Source organism: Neofelis nebulosa, chromosome 7 (genome assembly GCF_028018385.1).
Source record: "Neofelis nebulosa isolate mNeoNeb1 chromosome 7, mNeoNeb1.pri, whole genome shotgun sequence".
NCBI lineage: Eukaryota > Metazoa > Chordata > Mammalia > Carnivora > Felidae > Neofelis > Neofelis nebulosa.
In genome coordinates, this window is record NC_080788.1 from 54,482,287 (window position 1) to 54,505,748 (window position 23,462).

Sequence of the window (23,462 nt, forward strand, 5' to 3'; positions counted from 1 at the left end):
GACAGATTTTAATCAGTAATATGCTATTGCAATAGGGAAAAGAGTCCAAGATAAACTGGACTCAACTTTGATTTATACAGAGGTGACTGGGCATTTTAAAGGGAGAATGAGGGGTAGAGAAGGAGGCAAGTAGGGACTTGGTAGAGTCAGGGAACTGAAAAATGACAAAAGGCAAGAAGACAGCATTGGTTCATGTGAAATCCATCTGGGTTTGCTAACTGGTATGCATTGAAGTTAGACTCCTACCCTCCCACAGAGGCTGGGAGACAGAGGCCCATCTTGGCCTTGTGGCCACGGTCGACAAGATGGCTTGGAGGAACCTGGCAGGAGTCTGGTCAAGGAGATAGTCTTTATCAAGAGCGCAGTTTCATGTTGACATTTCCTTCCAGTGATCATTCTAGTCAGCTTTTCTTGAAGGTCTGACCTGACTTCCTAAATAGAGGCTTGGAAAACTCTATCACGCTAGTGCTCATCTCATCTCTTGGTCCAGAGCAGGCACCCACTAAATGCCTATTGAGTGGATGTGCAAATGAGTAACACATTAACAAATCATCTGTTAGGTAGGTCACTGCACTTGGTTAATCTTATTCATTTTTATAGTGATTCTCATTAGCTTCCATTTCAGATGCTGACATTTCTTAGTTTTATCCCCAAATTATTTGGGAGTCTATAGCATCCTATCTATGCACTGACTACGTTTCCAAACAATACATTTAAAATCAGACCTGTTGAATGATTTACACGGATATCAGCTTATATTTTTTAAAAATATCCATTTGTACCTGATGATTTGTGCAGGTATGTCTACAGCCACAATTTGTGACCCTTTTAAAAGAGAAAAATTAGTATTTAAAATTGATGATCTGTCATGGGCTTACTTTTATGCACACACATGTGAACCCAGGTATTGAGGATATTGTGCTGGTGTCTCTATCCGCCAGAGTGGACCTGTGGTTCCTGGCCAGAATCACAGAAGTTTGGAGAAAGTGGAGGCTGAGGAAGCCATCGGGCTGTGAGAGAGAGTTTCTGAGTTTCTAACTGGAAAATGTAAAATGTGGCTTAAAGGTGGTCAGGCTCCAGTAGGCTCTGGTTACAGGCACACTAATGTTCTGGCTAACAGTGTAAGTGCTGGTGTCTCATCTGAGAACATGCCCTTTGAGATGACCTCTGCTTACCACCAGATCCACTGTAACACGATCACAAGTGACACAACTGCACAATGTGATACTTCCGAAAACAGAAGTCATGCTCTTTCCCATCACTTGGGTTCAATTCTCGCTGGGAGATCAATATAGCGAAGGCAGAGATACTTAGAATTTTGCATTCTTAAGTGCTAACTCATAAACAATGTTCTAAATTATTGGCAAAATTCGCAAAGACACAAGGGTATCCAGAGTTTTCCTGAGGCCATGCTCAAGTCCCTTATACATATTAAGCATTCAGAAATGGTCATCATTGGGCATAATGAGTGGGGGCAGGGATTCTGGTCATGACTCTTCTTGGTAGTCACTTGAAAGAATGAGAGTTTAAAAAATACTTCTAGTACTGTGTGGGGGGTGAGAGCGGCAACCTCTCCTGTATCTATCATTAAGGATCCCTAGATATGTTTTCCCGGGGCCTTATGGGGATTACATTGAGGGAGAATTGGGGCCCCTTGCCAGCTCCTGGTCATCGGAGGATGTCCTTTAGGGAAGGAAACTCCACTTCTTTTAAGGAGGCTGGGGTAAACTTGGATTATACTTCCTTGACATGGACTTAGTGACCATGACATTCCTGTTTCCTAGGAAAAACTCTAGTAAACATGTCTTGATTGCTGCTACTGAGGACCTATTCCTGAAACTGTCTGTAGCTAACACATGCAGAGGTTAAGGAGTTCTGTTGAGGAAGGGAGCCAGCTGAGTGTAAGAAGAAACAGCCTGTCTGAAGGAGCTCCGTGAAGTTCCCAAACCCACCTGCATCATGTCAAAGGGCTCTGGATCCTTAAATAAACAGGCTGTTTGATAGGAGACTGGGTGTGGAGTGAAACCAGCTCAGGTTTGAGGAGTATGTGGGACTGGGGGTACTCACTGGAGATCTGGGACTTATCTGGTCCACACATCCATTTTGTTGGGTGCATGGAAGTCTTATAAAATTTGAAACTTCACAAATTTAAAAGACTGGGAGTTTCACATGAATATCTGGGTTTCTGTTTTCTAAATAATCAGATCTTGGAAGTACCTAAACTGTATTCCCACATGACAATAATCAGCCAACTGAAGCTAAGTAGTACCCTCACGTTTGCCACATTCATTTGTGACCTGTTTCTCTCGTCCACATTACTCATGTGATTCCTGAAGACACTCGAGCCTACAGGCCTTGATGGAGTTAAAAAATATCTACTGACACCTTCTATATATAGAATTCTGATGCTGTTGACTTAGGTTCCTTCAAAAACTATAGTTGGCATTCTCACCTGCTGGACAACACAATTTGTAGACAGTGGCCCAGATATGAGGGGAGAGTTGGCTTCACAGTAGAGCTGGACTGTTCATTGGTGTTCATTGGAGTTCATTGGTGTTGCATCCCCCTCACCTTTCAATTCCTTGCCTTTTTTTTTTTTTTAAACCTAGGATGCCATTATCATTATGAGTAGGACACCTATGAAAAGATGCCAATGAGGCTCTTAGGCTCAGGATTTGCATTTAGAGTAAAGTCAGGAAAGAGACAATGCCATCTCATATGTTAGCATTTATCTATTTTATTACATATTTAAAAAATAATGCACCCTCTAACAAGCTTAGTCTGCAAATACAAACAGTAGGTGCAAACTGAAAACTAATCATCTCTAAATATTTTCACGTGCAATGGCTCGGGTATAATTTTTTAAAGTCTCCCATTATTGGAATGCATAAAAAATGGCATGTTACAATCTTCAATCAAATTAAGGTTGGATTATATCAAGTGGTTGCACTAGGTCCTTTTAATTTCTTTCTGGGAATATGAGTTATCCTCCTAGGAATATTCAGAGTTTCAGAGTTTTATCATTTATGGCATTGTAAATGTCCTCAGTCATAGGCACATACATTTCTGCTTTGTCATCCAAGAAATATAAGGCATCTTTGATGACTGCAGGATTAAAGCCCTCCTCCACGAGGGTCACTTTGCGGTGTTTAAAAGTTCCAGTGATCTCAATGGTGTCCTGGAAAACATCAAACAATCCACACTGTTGCAGTGTTTTGTGGACAGATTAGGGTTCGGGCAAACGGCAGAGGGTGGGGTGTCTGGTAGCTCTGGCTCCTGAGAGAGGTTGGGGAAGCTAGTTCAATACCTCCTGTTTACAGAAGCTCCACTAGGGGGCCCTTTGTGCAGGTAGCTTTTCATTCCTCTGAGACTTTAAGATCACCTGTGGGGAGGGAGGGGCTGTGGAGGGTGAAATGCAGAGCAGAGCAGGGGTGCCTAGGTGGCTTAGTCCGTTAAGTGTCCGACTCTTGATTTTGGCTCCGATCATCATCTCATGGTTCATGAGTTTGAGCCCCACATCTGGCTTTGCACTGCAGGCATGGAGCCTGCTTGGGATTCTCTCCCTCTACCCCTCCCCTGTAGGGCAGTCTGTCGCTTAGTGAGCTTCTGGTTTTACTAAAATATCCTGATTTAGGGTGGGGTGAGGTTAGGGATCATCTACACACAGACCACTCTATTTTCTCAGCCTGTTTGTCCACTAGGCTGAAGCTTTTTTCCTTCAATTGATAGGTGATGGATGATCTGAGCGTATTTCAATTTTCACGTCTCTCCACCATCTCATTATAAACGTCCATGCTTTATGAACATCAACAGAAATAACACACAACTTCCACAATAGCTGGTAGCCTAACATTTCTTTTTTTTTTTTTTTAATTTTTTTTTTTCCAACGTTTTTTTTTAATTTATTTTTTTGGGACAGAGAGAGACAGAGCATGAACGGGGGAAGGGCAGAGAGAGAGGGAGACACAGAATCGGAAACAGGCTCCAGGCTCCAAGCCATCGGCCCAGAGCCTGATGCGGGGCTCGAACTCACGGACCGCGAGATCGTGACCTGGCTGAAGTCGGACGCTTAACCGACTGCGCCACCCAGGTGCCCCTAACATTTCTTTTCTCAAGTCTTCAGCTACAGAATCATATTGCTCAGAGTCCAAAAGTGAGAGAATGTTAGGCTAACATGGATTAATGTTTGCGAAAAAACACATCCCTCTAGTGGTGATAGTTAAACGTTTGACAGCTCCAACTGGCTAATGCTTCCCAACTAAGTTTCACACCGTAGGAAGGTGTAGAGCTTCAGTGGATTTTTCCATCCTTTAAAACTGGAAACATTTTAAGTATCTGTCATACTTCATCAAACCATAGACTTTGTGAGTTATTTGCTAATACTACTGCTGAATGATCTGGTCTGTCATTTTAGGGAAAAGGGGATCAGGATTTGGCTTCTGCTAGCTCTATTTTCTGATACTTCTGCTTCCTTGTGGAGCTTCCTGGCAAGGGTAGTGACAATCTGGCCAATATGGTCACCGTGGTAGAAGGGAGTTGTTCCCTAAGACGCAGCGGTCTCCAAGAGAGAGAGGATAATTGAACTCAACAACAAGAAGTCTCACCTGTATTCTTAGAAACCGGGGCCTTGCATAACTGGGCAGGTAATCGACAACATGGTTAAAGAGTTTTTTTCCATCAAATTCGTGGTTTTCCTTCATTTTGACAGAGGCCATGCCAATTCGACCCTCATGACCTAGAAATAAAGAGAAAAAATTAGCCGTGTTATACTATTTATGATGTTTTCCTAGTTCAAAGTGGGCTGAGAACATTGACATGGGTTTCTTTTGGATAGTCGGAATTTTTATTTCAGGTATATGTGGAAGTTATTCTAAAGTGACTATAACAACAATAACAAGAGCTATACGCTGATTAAATCTTCATTATATGCCAGACCCTATACTAAGTGTGTTTTATGGACTATTTCATTCAACCCTCACAACAACCTTCTGAAAAGGTATAAATATTATCTCCATTTTACAGATGAAAATACTAAGGCTTAAAGATATAGTACGAGACTTGTTCAAGTTCACACAGCAAACAATAGACAAAGTTGGAAACCAGACTGAGGCAATCAACAGTCATCCTTCTCAGCAGCCTAAATGAAAACACCAGAGTAGAAAACAGGCCCTACTGGTGGCCGAGGGAATTTTTTTTTTTTTTTTTTTTTTTTTGGACTCCAGTGAGAAGTCCTTGTTCCACAGTCATGAACAATTGGGCTCGGGTTGTTCTTTAGGGTGTAGGGTCAGGTCTGTTGTGCATCCAGACACAAATACCACCTTTGAGATTTTGCCTTTCTGCATTTCAGAGAAGCTGGGGGTCCGGAGAGTGATGGGAGGTGCAAAGGCAAGCGGCTGTGGGCCCTCCCATTGATGAGCTATATTCCCCAAGGCTGTGTCTCCACAGAGACCAGGATCCAGCAGCTCCTTCCTGTCTGGGCAGCAAGGTAAGTGGGGAGGAGTTAAGCACAATTACTGCACTGTTTTCTTGTAAAGACAGCAATAATTAGGTATTAGTACATCTTTTGCCTGATCCAGCAGACTGGGTGGGAGTTGAGATCCACTGAGATCCACTTTGCTGATTACTACCTAGCTGTAATCAGAGAGGGGAAGGGGCCGCCTTGTGCCCTTTGTCACCTGGGCCCCAGCTTTTGAAACCTCTCCCATGGTGATTGTATGTTTACCTGTGGCTCCAAAGAAGGCAGGAAACAAGAGGAAACATTAAGAGAAAGGAAATGCACGCCTCTACGATTTGCCTCATATCTGAAGGAGGGAGACAGGGCACAGGACCCTCTTTCTCTAGGGGTCCCTGGTAGCTTGCTCAAAAGCAACCATCTTAGGAATCTCAAATGTCTCCAATAAGCTTCTTTTCCAATCAAGGCAGAGGCTGATGCAACAGAAATCTTCAGCACTGACTGGCTCCTTGCCTCTTGCTCTGACAGAGACAATGCCCAACTGAGAGACGAATAGGCCTATTGAGTCTCAGATCTCTGCCCCAGTTCCCAGGGGTTGGTTTGGGGCTAGTTTAGCTCCAGGGGGGAGGTTCCAGTTTACAACTGTTCTGGCCAGAGTTTCTCTAGCGCTGCACTGTCCAGTATGGTAGCCACTGGTTTCATTTGGCTATCAAAATTAATTCTAAAAACACAAACTAGGGGCGCCTGGGTGGCTCAGTCGGTTAAGCGTCCGACTTCAGCTCAGGTCACGATCTCGCGGTCCGTGAGTTCGAGCCCCGCGTCGGGCTCTGGGCTGATGGCTCAGAGCCTGGAGCCTGCTTCCGATTCTGTGTCTCCCTCTCTCTCTGCCCCTCCCCCATTCATGCTCTGTCTCTCTCTGTCTCAAAAATAAACGTTAAAAAAAAATTATAAAAACACAAACTAAAAAAAAGTTCAATTCCTCAGTTGTACTAGCCACAATTTCAAGTCCTTAATAGCCATGTAGTGGTTATTGGCTACCATAATGGAGAGTGCACATATAGAACATTTGCATCACTGCAGAAAGTTCTGTTGAGAACAAAAAGTTCTAGAGAGTAGTTGGGAAGTTCTGGTGTGACATCTAATAACAGTCAACTGGGCTTACACTTTGGTGTACCTTCCTGGTCCAAAGCTGAGATCTGTGAAGGCCTTGCTGAGCCCTTTGGTACTGAAATTCACCCTGGTAGATTGCCTTCTAGATAGACCTGCCACATTTCTGGGCTGCAGCAAGGCTGGCCGTGTGCCTGTCAGGCCAGCCAGCGGCTGGCATGGCATTGAGAATCACAGAATCTAAAAGCTGAGAGACACTTCTCAGTTTATCTTTAATCTTTTTTTTTTTTCCATCTTATTTGAGAGAGAGAGAGAGAGAGAGAGAGAGCGAGCAAGCAGGGGAGGGGCAGAGGGAGAGAGAGAGACTCTCAAGCAGGCTCCATGCTCAGTGCAGACCCTGACTCGGGGCTCCATCCCAGGACCCTGAGATCATGAGCTGAGCCCAAATCCAGAGTTGGATGCTCAACTGACTGAGCCACCAAGGTGCCCCTACCTCTAATATTTCAATGCAGCAAGAATTCTCACAGGATCTTGAGTGGACATCCAGCCTCTCTACACGCCCCAGCTGGTGGGCCATTCCCCACCACAGGAGATAGACTTTTGTGTTGTTATAGGAGACATCTCAGGCTAAAATTTGCTCCCTGGTCATTTCAATCCCTTGGCTCTCGTTCTGCTCACTGTGGGTATGGCAAGCACACCTGCTCCTTGTTCTACTTTGACTGCCTTCCAACCATGTGAAAACCATTAATCTCCTCTTCTTTTTGTTCTAGATCGGTGACTCCCAAACCTTACTGGTTGTTAGAGTCACCTGGGGACTAAAACAAGACATGAAGTGTCTGAGTCCCAAACCCCAGAGGTTCTGATCCATTAGATCTAGGCCTTAAACACTCTCCCAGACTGAATCACTGTACTCTACACCTGAGACTAATATTGCACTGCAGGTTAATTAATTTGAATTTCAATAACTTAAAAAAAATGAAAGTTTCCCAGATGATTCTGATGATTGGTCAGACGAGGCTTCAGTGCTTCTCAAAATTTAGTATCTTTTAAAAATTTGTGGTAACACACACATAGCATAAAATTCATCATCTTAACCATTTTAAAGTGCCCAATTCAGTGGTATTTGATACATTCACAATGTTGTATAACTATCACCAGTATCTAGTTCTAGAACATTTTCATCACCCCCAAGTCAAACTTCATTGCTTTTAAGAATCACTGGAGGTCTTGTTAAAACACAGGTCCCTGGGCCCCACCCCAGAGATTCTGATTCAGTAAGGGTTGGGGTTGGCCTGAGAAATCATGTTGTTTCACAAGCTCCCCAGTGGTGCTGGGCCAGGGGCCCCACTCTGAAGAGCAGTGGACTCGATCCTTCCAATCCATTCCCCCAGATTCTCTCACCTTCTCATACACATTCTTTTGTGTTGCTACCTAAATCCAGCATTTAGAGGTGCACACAACACGCCAGGTGGGGTCTGTGAGAGCCCAGCGCAGCGTGATTACTGACAACCTTGCCATGGGCTCTCGTGTTAATTCAGCCCACGTTCCAACATGAGCAGCGTGCACTCAGGTCAAGCTCTGTGACCTGAGATGTGGCTGCACTTCTATCATATCATTGTCGTAGGGCTGGAGAGGAACAGGGAAGAGAAAATCTCAAATATTCTTAAAAAAAAAAAAAAAAGACAGCACAAAGTCATGTGAAACCACCACAGCTTAGGAAAGAGAGACTCTTGGATTTCTATTTTGAATATAGGTGAGAATCCCAAATACTGAGTTCTGGGGGAATACTAATATCCCTAGCACCTTAGAGTTGGACAGTGACTTGGAAGTTTTAATCCTCTCTCATCTATATAATTAAAACGATTTCTTCCAATGACAGCACTCATGTATACGTCTGGTAGGTGTATGTTTAGTGTTTACATAATTGAAGCGAATGAGTTCTCTTAACAATCTCAATGTCAGGTCTGATATTACCCCTAATTTTAGTGATTTGCCTGAAGTCAAACAGCCCCAGGTACTGGAGCCAAGGACCCGAAGTCAGACCTCAGCTCTCCCCACTCTGCTGGCAGAGGCAGATCTGCAGATGAAGGCTTGGTGACACCACTCTGTGTGATGATTCTGAAACTCACTGGGGTGAGCTGGGGTCAAGGATCTGTTTTAAAAGAAGTCTGGACAAAGGCAGCTCCTTTTCAGTTTTTTCTCCTAGCAAATATACTTGCTGTTACTTGTGATACTCGGTTCCGAGGCCAAGATACCATTTCCCAGCTATCAAGCCTGACACGTCTTTTCTCGAGGCATGCCAAATGTAGCATGGGACCCTGCATCTTGCAGAGATCTGGCTTGCCTGAGAGCCCAAGAACAGCTGGGGAGCTGAGCCACAGAGGAAGGCCAAGTTCAGATGTGCTGAGTTGGCTGATTTATAATGGAATATAAACCAGACATCAGCCCCTTACTCCCAGGTGGCTGAAAGAGACTGGTTCTCCAGCAGGGAGGCAAAAGTGATGACAAACTTTGCCATGGGGTTAAAATGATGTTCAGTTACTGTATAAGTTTACTCAGAGACTTATGTGTACCTGGCACAGACACTCCATAAACGTTTACTTCCTGGACAAAATCAACCAGTCCTACGATATCAGCGACTTCAGTGGTGGCCACATTTTCCCCTTTCCAGCTGGAAGAAAAGGTAAGGTTAGCAGAGGTTACTGGTGGTCCCTGGCCCACGGTTCCATGGCAGAGCACGCATCTCTTCTAGGCCCTGCAAGGTGTCTGCATTTGTTTTCCCATCTCTGCTCTCAAATCCCCTGGAACTTAGTCACAGGAGAGGCATTTTGCTTGAGAAACAAAAGACAAAGGCATAGACAAAGGCATTTAAATAATAAAATGTGGAATTCCAATCTCACCACATGAAACACGATACAAAGAATGTGCTAATGTTGAAATACAGGTTTGGCCTAAGAAAGGTACTGGAAATCAAGAACAAATATCAATAACTTTTTGTTGTGTTTAGGTCTCCCACTTTTCTCACTCACTAACTTTGGTTGGTTTCATACCTGTATTTCAGGGTCTCATGGCAATGAGAAAGCTTTGAGTAGCAAATAAAATACCATGCTTTATTTACAGGGAGATTATAATGTTAGTGCCCAACCTACACTCGTCTACTTAATAAGGCTTTAAAATTTGTCTACATTTAAAAATTCTTTAGATCTCCTGGAAGTATCTTTTTAGTAACATGAAGGTTGCATAAAATCATGGTATGGATCCTGAGTCATGGAATACTCCAAAGACGGAAGGAACACTCTGGATCATTGGGACCTTCATTTCATGGGTGAAAAAGGTTACCAGCCTTGACAGCACAGCTGGCCAGGAGTAGGGGTGAGCCTAGGAGCTCAGGTCTCCTCATTTGTATTCTTGCTCTGCCTACTACAACCAGACAACTTCCATCCCTTCCGCATGCATTCATGCAAAAGTATTTATGTGTGTCAAGCACTGTGCTAGGTGCTGGGGAGTGAACCAGCAGACACAAGGCCTGGCCTCAGGGAGCTTGCACAGGAGGGAAGTTGATTAAACCAAAGTGTCATGAGAGGACCATGAGAGAAGCTGGAGGACCATGCTGTTGTTGGGAATTAGTTTCATGGTCTTATTATAATGACTTTCAAATTTCATGGTGCTGACTTGGGTTTCTGTGGGAATGGTTAGGGATGGAGAGTGGGAGGGAGGTGAATAGTGGATTTCAGAACCCCTCACTTCCTCTTCGGCTAGATCAGCTCCGTATTAGCTTGCATTTGATTTTATCTGAAGAAAAGCCCCACGACTGGAAATAGTGTGAAACCCTGGGCTCTCCTAGGGGTGACTGGTAACAACTGAGGATAAGTGAGAGAAACTGGATACACTGTTAGTTAGGCTCCAAAAATCAGGCACAGGTTTTCTGCCTATTTCTCAACTGGTATTGCTCAACCAACTTATCTGTGCGTTGCAGGAGTGACACTTGTAGGAAGAGTGACACTTCCTGTGGTTTGCTCCTTACTTTCTGGGAATATAGAAGTTTGGATGGACATGCCAAAGAGATAGAGGGAAATGGGGCACTGGAGCCAAAGTGGAATGCAGTTCCAATTTAGGAGTAAGCCAAATTGTGCATGTGTTTGTTTTTGACTCAATAACTCAAAGAAACCAACCGGAAAGTATCTCCAACTCTGTCATGAAAGTAGATGAAATTTTCATGGTCAATCAGTAAGAGATCTCCACTATTGAAATAGAGGTCTCCTTTCTTAAAGACATCTCTCAGTTTTTTCTTCTCCGTCTGAGTACTTCCTCCAGCGTAGCCACTAAAGGGTGTGAGTTGTGAGATTCTGCAAATAAGGAGTCCAACTTCACCTAAGACAGAAGAAAGTAAATTGTTATTTTATGCGATAGCAGTAGGCAAATTTTTTTTTTTTCAACGTTTTTTATTTATTTTTGGGACAGAGAGAGACAGAGCATGAACGGGGGAGGGGCAGAGAGAGGGAGACACAGAATCGGAAACAGGCTCCAGGCTCTGAGCCATCAGCCCAGAGCCTGACGCGGGGCTCGAACTCACGGACCGCGAGATCGTGACCTGGCTGAAGTCGGACGCTTAACCGACTGCGCCACCCAGGCGCCCCAAAGCAGTAGGCAAATTTTATTACTAACATTCTCATAAAACTGTTGCCATACACTCAAAAATGGACATCTTAAAACATGGCCCCTAAATCGACAAATATCATTTTTTAACCTTACAGAGGCTAGTACTAAACCTGTCTTCAACAATGAAAAAATTAAAGACTTTCTTTGTAATTAAAATACACTCAGAAAAATGTAATGCAATGTTATTTAAGTTGCATTTTCAGTTACTCCTCTCCCCTCCTCCTTTTTTTAAAGTAGGCTCCACACTCAGTGTGGAATTCATGACATTGAGATCAAGACCTGACCTGAGATCAAGAGTCGACTGAGCCTCCCAGGTACCCCTTCAGTTACCTTTATTATAAATCATTTAAAAAGCTGATAAAACATTGATTTCATTTTCTATGTATGGAAGCAACATTTACATGCTTATCATTTCAATAATTTGCATATATTAGTAGGAATCAGTTTCTGAACTTACAAATGGAAGATACTTTCTCCTTTACCTCAATCTTTAATTTTCCACAACCTAAGACAACTCACAAGTGAGATATCCCCATCATTCCATCTTAATTTTATAGCATTTCCAAGACATAAACTTACAAAATTCTCTTTCAATCTGTTGTGATTGACTATATGCATAGATTTTCCAAATACTAGATCTTGAACTTCCATATATATTTTTTAGTAAAGTTGATATTAAATTCTCTGAAAAGCAACTGTGTTCAAAATAATTTTTATCCCACTTTACAGAAAATATGTTTATCCCTCATCTAAGCCTAAGTCCTGCCAATGGACATTGCTCCAGTTATTAAATTAGCCCTGGGCTGAAATTAGCATATAAGGTTTTTTTCCAAACTACTCCCAGATTTTAAAATTTGTGATAGGGGTGCCTGGGTGGCTCAGTTGGTTAAGTGTCTGACTCTTGATTTCAGCTCAGGTCATGATCCCAGGCTCGTGGGATCGAGCCCCGTGTCATGGGATTGAGCCCTGCGTTGGGGCAGAGCCTGTTTGGGATTCTCTCTCTCCCTCTCTCTCTGCCCCTCCCTTGCTTGCACTCCTCCCCCTCCCAAATAAATAAACTTTTTTTTTTTTTAATTTTTTTTTAATGTTTTATTTATTTTTGAGACAGGGAGAGACAGAGCATGAACAGGGGAGGGTCAGAGAGAGGGAGACATAGAATCTGAAACAGGCTCCGGGCTCTGAGCTGTCAGCACAGAGCCCGACGCGGGGCTCGAACTCACGGACCGTGAGATCATGACCTGAGCCGAAGTCGGCCGCCCAACCGACTGAGCCACCCAGGCGCCCCCCAAATAAATAAACTTAAAAAAAAGATAAAAAATGAACAGGGGGTTTTGAAACAGGTAGGGTATGTCTGAATTCAGATATATGGTAGAGTGGGAGCGACAGAGGTCATGAGAATTTTCAGTTAGCAACTTTGCATTTTTCACTCCTGGAGAGAAATGTTAAAAAATGCCCAGCTTTGGAGCAAAATAACACAATAATAAGAAGTGGTGAATGCTAAAGAACAAACACCAAAGAAACCAAAAACCGAACTAACCAAACAAAACTGTTGCCATACAGTCCATTGGCAACAAGCTAGCTGAAGGAAGTGTCACTATCCATGCACGTGCACGTGTATGTCCATATACATCCTATACATACATATAGACCATACACACAAAGTACAGTATCCCATGTGGCCACACACTTGTAATTCTAAAAATGCTAGTATTTTATGGAATAATGATTTACACACATACTTGGACAAATGCACAGTAGTCTAAGCTTGAAGGTAGACCTTGTAAAGCTAACTATAGCTTTGCAACCATGATTACATATCCCTTTCCTCAAAACACTTACCTCATAATTAAGAAGTTAAGCTAGGTTTCAAAGTATAATTATGTTACATGTAGTGGTAAATTAGTATCTTTTGGAATTTCTGTAACTATTTCTGAGGGTACTTAAAATAAACCTCTTTTATCCCCCCACTCTAAAATTTTTTTTACCATATATTCATTTTAGCAATGTTATGCTAGTTCTTAACAGTTACTTGATCAAGTTAAGACAGGGCACAGGTTAGCTGAGCAAAAATCTGTACCTTTGGGAACTCGGATGCAATATCCATTTCCATCTCGGACAGGTTCATCTTTCTCCACATCATATTTAATCAGCTCATAAGTTACGACTTTCTAGCAAAATTAACACATATCATTTTAAATACAAATTCCTTCACAATTTTTCCTTTTTATTGTGGTACAGCATACGTGAAGTACAAAAAGTGCATTATCTTTAGTGTCCAGCTTGATAAAATTACATATGGACACATCCATGTAACTACCACCCAGACCAAGAAATAAAACATTTCCAGTACTGTAAAAACTTTCCCTTTGCCCCCTTTCTTTCAAGGTAAACACTATTCTGACTTACCACCATCAATTAGTCTTAAAAAAATTTTTTTTTAATGTGTACTTATTTTGAGAGAAAGAGAGATAGAGAGTGAGTAGGGGAGGGGTAGAGAGCTGTCAACACAGAGCCAGATATGGGGCTTGAACTCATGAACTGCGAGATCATGACCTGAGCCAAAGTCAGATGCTTAACTGACTGAGCCATCAGGTGCCCCACCATCAATTAGTCTTACACTTGAAATAAATGAAATAAGAAATGAAATATATGCCTTTGTGCTGCTGGTTTCACTGAACATAATATCTGTTACTCATCTAGCCATGTTAATGTTTTTTTTCAGTGGTTTATTTTTTATTGCCATGGAATTTTCCTTGCAGGAATATGCCATAATTGATCTATCCTTCTGTTAACTGGCATCTGGACTGTTTCTAGTTTTAGACTATTAAAAATGATGCTGTTATGAACACTCTCAATACATGTGTTTTGGTGAACATATCACAATGGATTTTAAAAATCCTATATGCCGCTGTTAGATGATTCATGTTTCCATCTGTTCTCCAATATATTTAAGGTTCGATGGTATAATTATTTCATGCCTATGGCTATAAAATTATTAAAACTCTATTATATTTTACATATACATATTTTACATATTTCAATGGCATAAGAATTTAAATGTATGTAGTGCAGTAAGAGTAATCAGTATATTATTTTCTCAACTCTACTAATACTCTCTACTATTACTTTCCCTACTAAATATGACAGGATTTAGAAGTAATGATTAGTCATGATTATTGTGTCCATTTCAAATTTTATATTTAATAGTAGCAAATAACCATTACAAGGCAAGTAGCATTCATAGTCAACAAATGGAGGGCTTGTTTATTTGCAAGAGTATAAAAAATTTGGGGCTGGTAACCAATGTTTCTTTCCACATCAGTTGCAGGGGCATCTTCTTCCCTTTCTGCTTCAGTTAAAAAATAACTCCTTGTTTTTTGTTTTGTTTTGTTTTGCTTTTATTTTTTGAGAGAGAGAGAGAGAGTGCAAGCCAGGGAGAAGGGCAGAGGGAGAGGCAGAGAGACACACACACACACACACACACACACACACAGAGAGAGAGAGAGAGAGAGAGAGAGAGAGAGAGAGAGAGAGAATCTTAAGCAGGCTCCATCCTCATCACAGAGCCTGAGGTGGGGCTCAATCCCATGACCCTGGGATCATAACCTGAGCCAAAATCAAGAGCTGGGTGGGTGCTCAATCAACTGAGACACCCAGGCACCCCTCTTCTTGTTTTAAGTAGAAAAACTGACAATAAAACATGGCAGTCCATGGATGAGGAGCAAAGAAAAAAATATATATATATTTATATATATATTTATATTTATATATATTTATATATATATTTATATTTATATATATTTATATATATTTATATATATTTATATTTATATATATATTTATATATATATTTATATATAATATATATTTATATTTATATATATTTATATATTTTATATATATATTTATTATATATATAATATATATAATATTTATATTTATATATATATTATATATATATATTTATATATATTTATATATATATTTTTTTATTTATTATTATTTTTTTGGGGGGGAAGAACTATTAATACGTAGCACTGACTTCTAAGGTCCTTAGGTCTGGTTTAAAACAAAAGTTTCCTTGAAACTATCTTCTTGAGGGTCATTAGTAACAACATAGATACCTTGCACCATGTCTCAACTCAGCTTTCTGCCCTTTCTTGTTCTGAACTACATTAGACTTGGGTCTCCAGCGTCTGGGCTTGGTACAAGTAGAACTGAAGCTAACTAGAAAAGACTAACTTTATCAGCAGTGGTTCCAGTGGGGAGTAGAAATTGATTCTTAGTCTGTAGCAGCACTGCCCAGTAGAGTTTCTGTGATGATGGAAATGTTCTACATCTGTACTGCTCAACATGGTAGTCACTAAACACAGGTGGCTACTGAGCACTTGAAACATGGCTAGTGTGTGTGAAGAACTGAATTGAAAATTCCATTTACATAATTTAAATTTAAATGGCCACACATAGCTAGTGGCTGCCACACTGTATGGTACAGATGTGGAGGGCAGTGGAGGGACCTGCGTGGCACAGGTGTGGCTGTCAATGTCAGAGAGGTTCCCCAGGCTTGAGAATGCCTCGTGATAAGGCCCGGATGTGAGGAACAGGATGGTAATATCACTACAGCTAACAATTATTCAAGGCTTTATATGACAGGCCTTGGGCTATGTCCTCTAAGAATTTTTTTCAGAAGTTATTTAATTTAATTCTTTCAATAACCTTTTCCCCTTATGCTAAATACTGAGTTTGGGCCAGGCACTAGGCCCTACATTTTCTCTTTTTTATTTCTGTTTTCCAAACAATGAAATTGAGGCCTAAGGAACATAAATGACTCGCCCAAGGTCACTCAGGATGCAAGGTGCTGAAATTTTATCTCTTGGGGCAGCTCTCTCATGCACATGCATTGCTATCCTTTGTACTCTGCCCATCAGTCCCTGGGGACACATTGCCTGGGAGCTGTGGTGTATCTGTTCACGGCCAGCTGGGCAGGAAGGGCCGCCAGAGGTGTAATGACAACAGCGATGGCTCACGCATGTGGAGGCTCAGCATCTGCTGAATGTTGCTGGAATTCTGAAAAAAGAGGGGGTCACCTGGAAGACTTCTCAAAAGCAAAAAAAAAAAAAAAAAATGCAAAGAGACTGTCTAGAGACCCTAGGCCAGAAGTGACTGTGAGGGAAGAGAGACTGCCATGTGGCTGACTTACGCATAAGAGATAACCGGTGGAGTTTGCAGGCAAATACAAATGTTCATAAGACCCTAGAACTGGAGTGCATTCCAGTTCTCTCGAAGGTCTACATAGCAGTTCCTCAGCCCTGGCTTTTGGAAAACACTGATGCCTGGGTCCTGCCTCAGAACTACTAAATCCAAAGCTCAGAGGGTGACACCCTGCACCTGCATACATGAAAAACTCCCCAGGTAACTGTGATTTCACAGTGTGTGGTAAACTTATGGAACTGGCAACCTTCTGGAGTTTGGTCACATACGTGTATAAATGGCATCAGGAAGACTTCACATAAGTTGCAGATAGCAAAGGTGTAATAGGTTGTTATTAAGAGAAATTAAGATTTTTAGGGGTGCCTGGGTGGCTCAGTCAGTTAAGTGTCCAGTTCTTGACTTCGGCTCCGGTCACTATCTCCCAGCTCATGAGTTTGAGCCCCACATCGGGCTCTGCGCTCACAGCATGCAAATCCTGCTTGAGATTCTCTCTCTCCCTATCTCTTTGTCCCTCCCCCACTCATGTGCCTTGTTTCTCTCTCTCTCACAATGAAAGGATAAACTGAAAAAAATTTTTGAAAATAAAAAGAGAAATTAAGATTTTAAAATTAAAGGGTCCTGTCACTTTGTGCTCACTGTCATAGAGAATGAGCAAATCCTCTCTCTTGGTTACATGGATTGGCCATGGCTCTGATGCAGTAAGAAATAACGTCATCATGATATCTCTTAAGACGTGTCTGCATTGGGGCACCTAGGTGGCTCAGTCAGTTAAGTGTCCAGCTCTTGGTTTCAGCTCATGTCATGATCTCATGATTTTGTGAGCTTAAGTGCTTTGTTGGGCTCTGTGCTGGCAGGGCTGAGCCTGCTTGGGATTCTCTCTCTCCCTCTCTCTCTGCCCCTCCCCACTCATGCTGTCTCTGTCTCTCTCAAAATAAATAAGTAAACTTAAAAAAAAAGTCTCTGCATTCTGAAAACTGGCTACATATAGTCTCATATTTCAGTGTACTTACTTTCTGTAGGTAGTTTACTCTCCCAACAGCACCAATTTTTCTCGTATAATTCATAAAGCCAATATTGCCTTCAGTGGAAGCGTAGAACTCATAAATGCTAATGTCCCCAAATCTCCTGGTGAATTCCCTCCACACATCTCCTCGCAGGCCATTTCCTATTGCCATTCTCACTTTATGGACACGATCATTTGGTTTCTGTGGTAGGAGGAGGAGAGACCAAATTGAAACCTCTCTGAAGCCCGTACTTATACACTAGTGATTGCCTTCATGTTTCTACATATTCATGTTGGTTAGGAATTCACCTTTGTGCACATCTTTTCTGTTACTCACACACATAACACCTCCTCCCCGCCAACACATGCAGTTTAAGCCGCCGGCTGGAACTCTGACTTAATAACCAGAAGAATTGGCTTTTTTCATTTTGATTTTTAAGAGGCAAGGTGAGATAATTTGATAGAATTAAGTAATGTCAACATTTAATTCACATCCAATCTGAAGCTAGAACAGTGTGCTGACTGTTTTCTTGATGGGGCTGGTGAATCTCAGTGAACTGTCAGAAAGGAGGAAAGATCTATCGAAGACTGACAATCTGAAGCAACAATGTTCACGTGGTGAGGAAGAAGAAAACCGGGAACACAGTGCAAGGAGAGAGGAATGGTTTTCCACAGAGTCATTACTGTGGGGGCCTCAGGGGGCTGGAGAGAAGACTCTTGATCATGTCCTCATTTCACAGATAGACCCAGAGGCAGGTATACAATGAAACTGTCCCAGTGGGATTGGGAAAGGGAAGAGAGAGAGGAAGCTGGCTCCCAGTCGCCTCAGGTGGCCTGGGAGGAATGTGCTTTGCTATAAACACAAATCACAAAGGAAAAGTTGTTTTGAGTGTGAGGAACTGAAAGGACAGCTTGTGTCCCCAAGAGGTGGAGTTAGGACCAGGCTGGTTTCCATGCAACCGCAATCATTTATGAGGCCCCTAAAAATATGTCCAAACAAGCCCAGAGTAACTTAAATGATGTTTTATATTAATAAGGCAATTTATGTCCTCTAGGAGATCAGAGTCTGGTGGTAGAGAAAGGTAAATAAGTATAATTTTAACTCGAAAATTCTGTCACTCTATGACCTTTAACAGAAAACAGAATGGAATGGGTAAGAGTGCTTGGTAACGAGGCTTCCCCTCTCATATCAAGTATTAATTTCTTTGATCGGATTGCAATTTGCTTACAAGAGCAAATGTTCTGAAGAGCATTTCCTACATTATTTCCTAATTTGTGAAATCATTGTGAAGTTAGTTTGGAGTAAGAGTTCCTCTTTGAAAAAGAACTGTTGGAATAGAGAGGCTGGTCGTTCTCTGATAAGGGGGAGGGCCTTGGATGCAGCAGTTAAAAACCAAACCAAAACAAACCTTGGATTGATTTTCATGTGAGAGGAGGCAGTAGGTCAGGAGGGAAGTATAGATGGATTTCATTTCTGAGTAGCTCCATGGTCAAAAAGGCCTGACCTCCTTCAGAAGTCCTAACCAGAGAGGTGGACAGATCCTGGTCACTGGTAAAAACTGGGCCCTTGTGTGGCCTTTCTGAGGAGGAAATGTGTAGGGACCAGGGGTCTCATGCTAGTAGTAGTTCCTAACCAGGGTGTTCAGGAGAGTTACCTGAGAAGCCTTCTGAACCTGCATGAACCTTAGACATTATGACTGAGTGGGAACCTATTGTCTTCATCAGCTCCCTAGGTCACTAAATCTATAGATCTTTCTCAATTTATGATGACATTACATCCCAATTAAGTCCCATCCATTAAAATATTATAAGTTAAAAATGCACTTAATTCACCTAACCTACTGAACATTATAGCTTAACCTAACATACCTTAAATGTGTTGGGAACACGTACATCAGCCTATAGAGCTGGGCAAAATTGTCTAACACAAAGCCTGTTTTATAATATGGTGTTGACTATCTCATGTAATTGATTGGATACTGTGAGAAACAGAATGGTTGTGTGGGTATCAGTTGTTCACCCTCGTGATCGTGTGGCTGCCTGGGGGCTGAGGCTCACTGCGGCTGCCCAGTGCCACCAGAGAGTATCGTACCATATATTGCTAGACGGGAAAAGATCAAAATTCAAAACTCAACGTATGGCTTCTACGGAGTGCAGATCACTTTCACACCATTGTAAAGCCAAAAAATCATAGGTCAAACCATTATAAGTTGGGGACCATCTGTATTTCCTTCTATAACCACCAAGTACCTCTAAGCAGGGAGACCCTATGTCTAGTTTGTCGGGGCCAGTCCTGCTTATGCTGTTGTCCTGATGTGCTTATCAATGACATGCTTTCACTCTCAAGTGTTCCCATCTGGATGGTGAATCGCAGGGGCACTCTTCCAGAAGGCACTATTCCCAGTAAGAATTATCAGCTTTTCAGAGACCACCCTCACCCCCCCACAGTGCTATCCCTCATTCCCCCTCTGGGAAGAAAACATCATAAAATATTTGAAGAATACTGACTTTGGCTTAAAAATAACCTCCAGACCTGGGGCTTACCTGCTCCCAGGCCTGTGTGAGAAGCTCCAAACTAGCATTCCAATGTGTAAACCCAAGACCTTACTAATCCATATGCAGCCCGTAATCACCCTCCTAGTTCCATTCCTTTCCTAATGGGTGGTGAACATCTGTCTCCCCCGCTTGGACTGTTAACTCCTCTGAGGCCAAATACATCTCTATATCACCCGCACTGTGTTTTTCCTACAGTGCAATAAAAGAAGGAATAACCTCCACCAGGAAGCCCTCAAGTTCCCTGTCTGACAGTTAATGGCTGGGACATCAGGACACCGGCAGGGCCTGGGGCACAGGGGAGCTGCAGGTGCCTGTGGTGCATGGGAAGCAGGCCAGCTTCACAGGTGCAGCTGTCACCTGCGGGTGGCAGTTAGCTGGGTTCAGAGTCACAATACCAACAGCTCAGTTTTCATCATGACCTGAAGGATCGTATTACACCAGCAGGGGATTAAGTCTCTAAGCTGGAAGTGTTTGTGCACACGAAATGAAGGGCCCTGGAGCCTTCTGAGATGTCTGGTTCTCATCTAAGTTTTGCTCATCACTGGTTGAGAGTACCGGGTGTGACTCAAGTCTTCCCTTCCCACAGGAGAAGCAGTGTTTCCTTATCACCAAAGTCACTCCTCAAAGGAGCTGTATTTTAGGTCAAGGGTCACTGGCTCATTTTTTCTTTAACAAGGATCAAACCTTCGATTCCACTTCAGAGGTGAGGGGTCACATGCAAACACACCCTGGGGAGTTAAATCTACACCAGGATTTAATGACCGAAAGGTGAAAGGTCAGGGTGCCCAGAGAGGAATGGAAAGCACCAGGTAAATAGAGTAAACAGAAAACATTTATGGAGGGCTTTACTACTACGTGCCAGGTATTTGACCTTTATTGTCTTACTCATGTTTCTACAGAATCATACCTAAATGTGATAGGTAATAACAGTATTTGCCTCAATTATAATCGAGGAAGCAGAGCCTCAAAACGATTAAAATAATTTGCCGGAGATCACACAGGTAATAACACAGTTGCTCCAAGATTCAAATCCAAATCTATGTGACTTAGAGAGAAGTCTTTCCTTTCGTTAAAAAAAAAGGGGGGGGGGCACACACGTGGTTTAACGTTCAACATACTGAAAGGCTTTTAAATGGAGAATGTCACCCCCCTGCTTACCTGCCTCCATCCTTTGCATCTATTTTACCATCTGGACGCAGACACCTTCCATTTTTGTAGCTGTTTCCTCTTCTCTCCATTTTCTAAGTTAAATGTTTATTCTGCTATCTTTTGATTCATCACTGTTAGACATTACTTATTGATTTTCTATTGTGCTAGAGGAAGATGAAGCTCTCTATCATCCTCTCCAGTTTTTTCAATATCACAATTATTGGTTAAATCAATTTTCAGTGCTCACATTATTTTGCTCATAATACACTACTGATGAACCAAGGAATATGCCGTGATCAAATTCTTGAGTAAATTGTAATTTTTCCTAGAATTAACTGCCTCCTGCCCCATTGCTTCGTGTTCTTAGTTTCGATTCATAGGTCTTTCTTCACCCCCCAACAGCCTCGAAACACAATGTTCTTTATGGTGAAATCCACCAGATGCTAGAATTTCCTTTTTCAGACCCTTATGCTTCCTTTTAGCCTTCTGCCCCAGTCCGGACTGGTTACCTTCCAGGCCTGGGGATTCCCTTTGTCTCTCTTTCCTGGCTCCTGGCTCCTCAGCTTTCCTCACTCTCCTGTTTGCATGGAACACTTTCCCTAGTAACTTCCTAAAGGAGAGTGTAGAGGACGTAATTTATTTTGAGACTTTGAAAGTCTGGAAATATTCTTACTGTACACTTGATTGATATAATTTTATTGGATATAGAATTCTAGAGAGGCAATACTTTTTACTTAGAATTTTGAAGGCACTGACCTTCCAGCTTCCAGTCTTGCAGTTAACAGTGTTGATGTTGCCAAGTCAAATGTTATTCTTTTAGAATCTTTCTTCTCTCTCTTTTTTTTTGGTAGTCTTAAGTTTCATCCTGATGTAGTGTTAAAAGTATTAATTCCACTCATTTTATTGGTACCCCCCTGGCTCTTTCAATCTGTCCTACAGTTTTGGGAAATTTTCTTTCCTTTTTAATTTTTTTTTTTATCTTAAAATGCTATATCTCTTCAGCATTCTTTTTATGTACAAATAGGCTGACCATTACTGTTTTCATTTCACTTTTTAAAAATATTAAAGTTCTATTCCTTCTTTATTTTTTCATTAAAGGATAGCTAACATATAATGTTTTATTAGTTTCAGGTGTACAACAAAGTGATTTGAGAATTCCATACATTACTCATGGTTCACAATTATTGACTATATTCCCTATGCTATACTTTTTGCCTCCATGGCTTTTTTATAGTTTGAATCTCTTACTCCCCTTCATCTATTTCACTCATACCCTTGTCCCTCTCCCTTCTGACAACCACCAGCTTGGTCTCTGCATTTATGATTCTGTTTTCTGCTTTTTTGTTCATTTAGCTTTTTAGATTCCACATATGAGTGGAATCATATGGTATTTGTCTTCCTCTGACTGACTTATTTCACTTAGCATTATACTCTCTAGGTCTATCCACGTTGCTGCAAATGGCAAGATCTCATTCTTTTTTATAGCTTAGTAATATATATGTATATATATATTATATATGTATATTATATTAGATATATATATATCTCATCTTCTTCATCCCTTTATGAAGTTCTCTTGTATTGCTTCTTTGATAATATCCTCTTCTCCATTTTCCCTATTTTATTTTCCTGATTTTCTATTAATTAGATGTTGGACCTCTTGGATTGATTGATCTTCTATTTTCTTATCGTGCCTCCCCTCACATCCATCACTTTATCTTTTCTCCAACTTCCTTTAAGGTTTCTCAAGTTTATCTTCCAAACTTTCTATGAATTAAATAATTTAAATCATATTTTTATTTTCAGGAGGTTTTATTAGTTTTTTTTGTAGCATACTATTCTTGTTTCATGGATAGAATATCTCTTCTAACAGCTCTGAGGATATTAATTATAGGTTTTTGGAAGTTTTCTCCTGCTCTTTGAGTTGATGCTGTTTCTTCTATTCTTTTGGTGATATTTCATACTGGAGGCTTTCCTCGGGTGTCTGCTGATCCTTGACGTCTGTTCATGTTCAGAAGTAAGGCAAGTAAAAGATGTTTGAGCATCTTTGTGTGCAGAGGCAGTGACTATTGCTAAGGGGGCTGCACGGTCCTGTGACAGGGTAGTTCGACCTGAGGATCAGACTTCTCTGTCTCTTGCCTATAGGTATAAATTAGCTACGGAGTTCTAGAAGCTGTGCAGGGAAAGGGAGCTGGCGGTCTCTCTGGTTAATAAGTAGATATTTACTCAGTCTCTATCTTCAGTGCCTCATCCCTGCTGTCTTCCACTGCCCTCATTCCCTCATCCCTGCTGTCCTTGAGGTTCACAGCTCTTCAAGGTCTTCTC

The 23,462-nt window shown here is 41.7% G+C and overlaps 1 protein-coding gene across 1 annotated transcript in view; it reads right to left on the minus strand.

Annotated features, from left to right (window-relative positions):
- Positions 1-2,717: 2,717 nt before the first annotated feature.
- SLC27A2 (solute carrier family 27 member 2) overlaps positions 2,718-23,462 on the minus strand; it is a 44,843-nt gene continuing 24,098 nt past the window's right edge. Inside the window, exons 5-10 of the mRNA XM_058737762.1 lie at positions 17,440-17,634; positions 13,296-13,386; positions 10,732-10,930; positions 9,133-9,230; positions 4,605-4,735; positions 2,718-3,178 (exon numbers count right to left, since the gene is read on the minus strand). Coding sequence (XP_058593745.1) covers positions 3,002-3,178; positions 4,605-4,735; positions 9,133-9,230; positions 10,732-10,930; positions 13,296-13,386; positions 17,440-17,634 — 891 coding nt within the window. The 3' untranslated portion in view covers positions 2,718-3,001. The remainder of the gene's footprint in view (positions 3,179-4,604; positions 4,736-9,132; positions 9,231-10,731; positions 10,931-13,295; positions 13,387-17,439; positions 17,635-23,462) is intronic.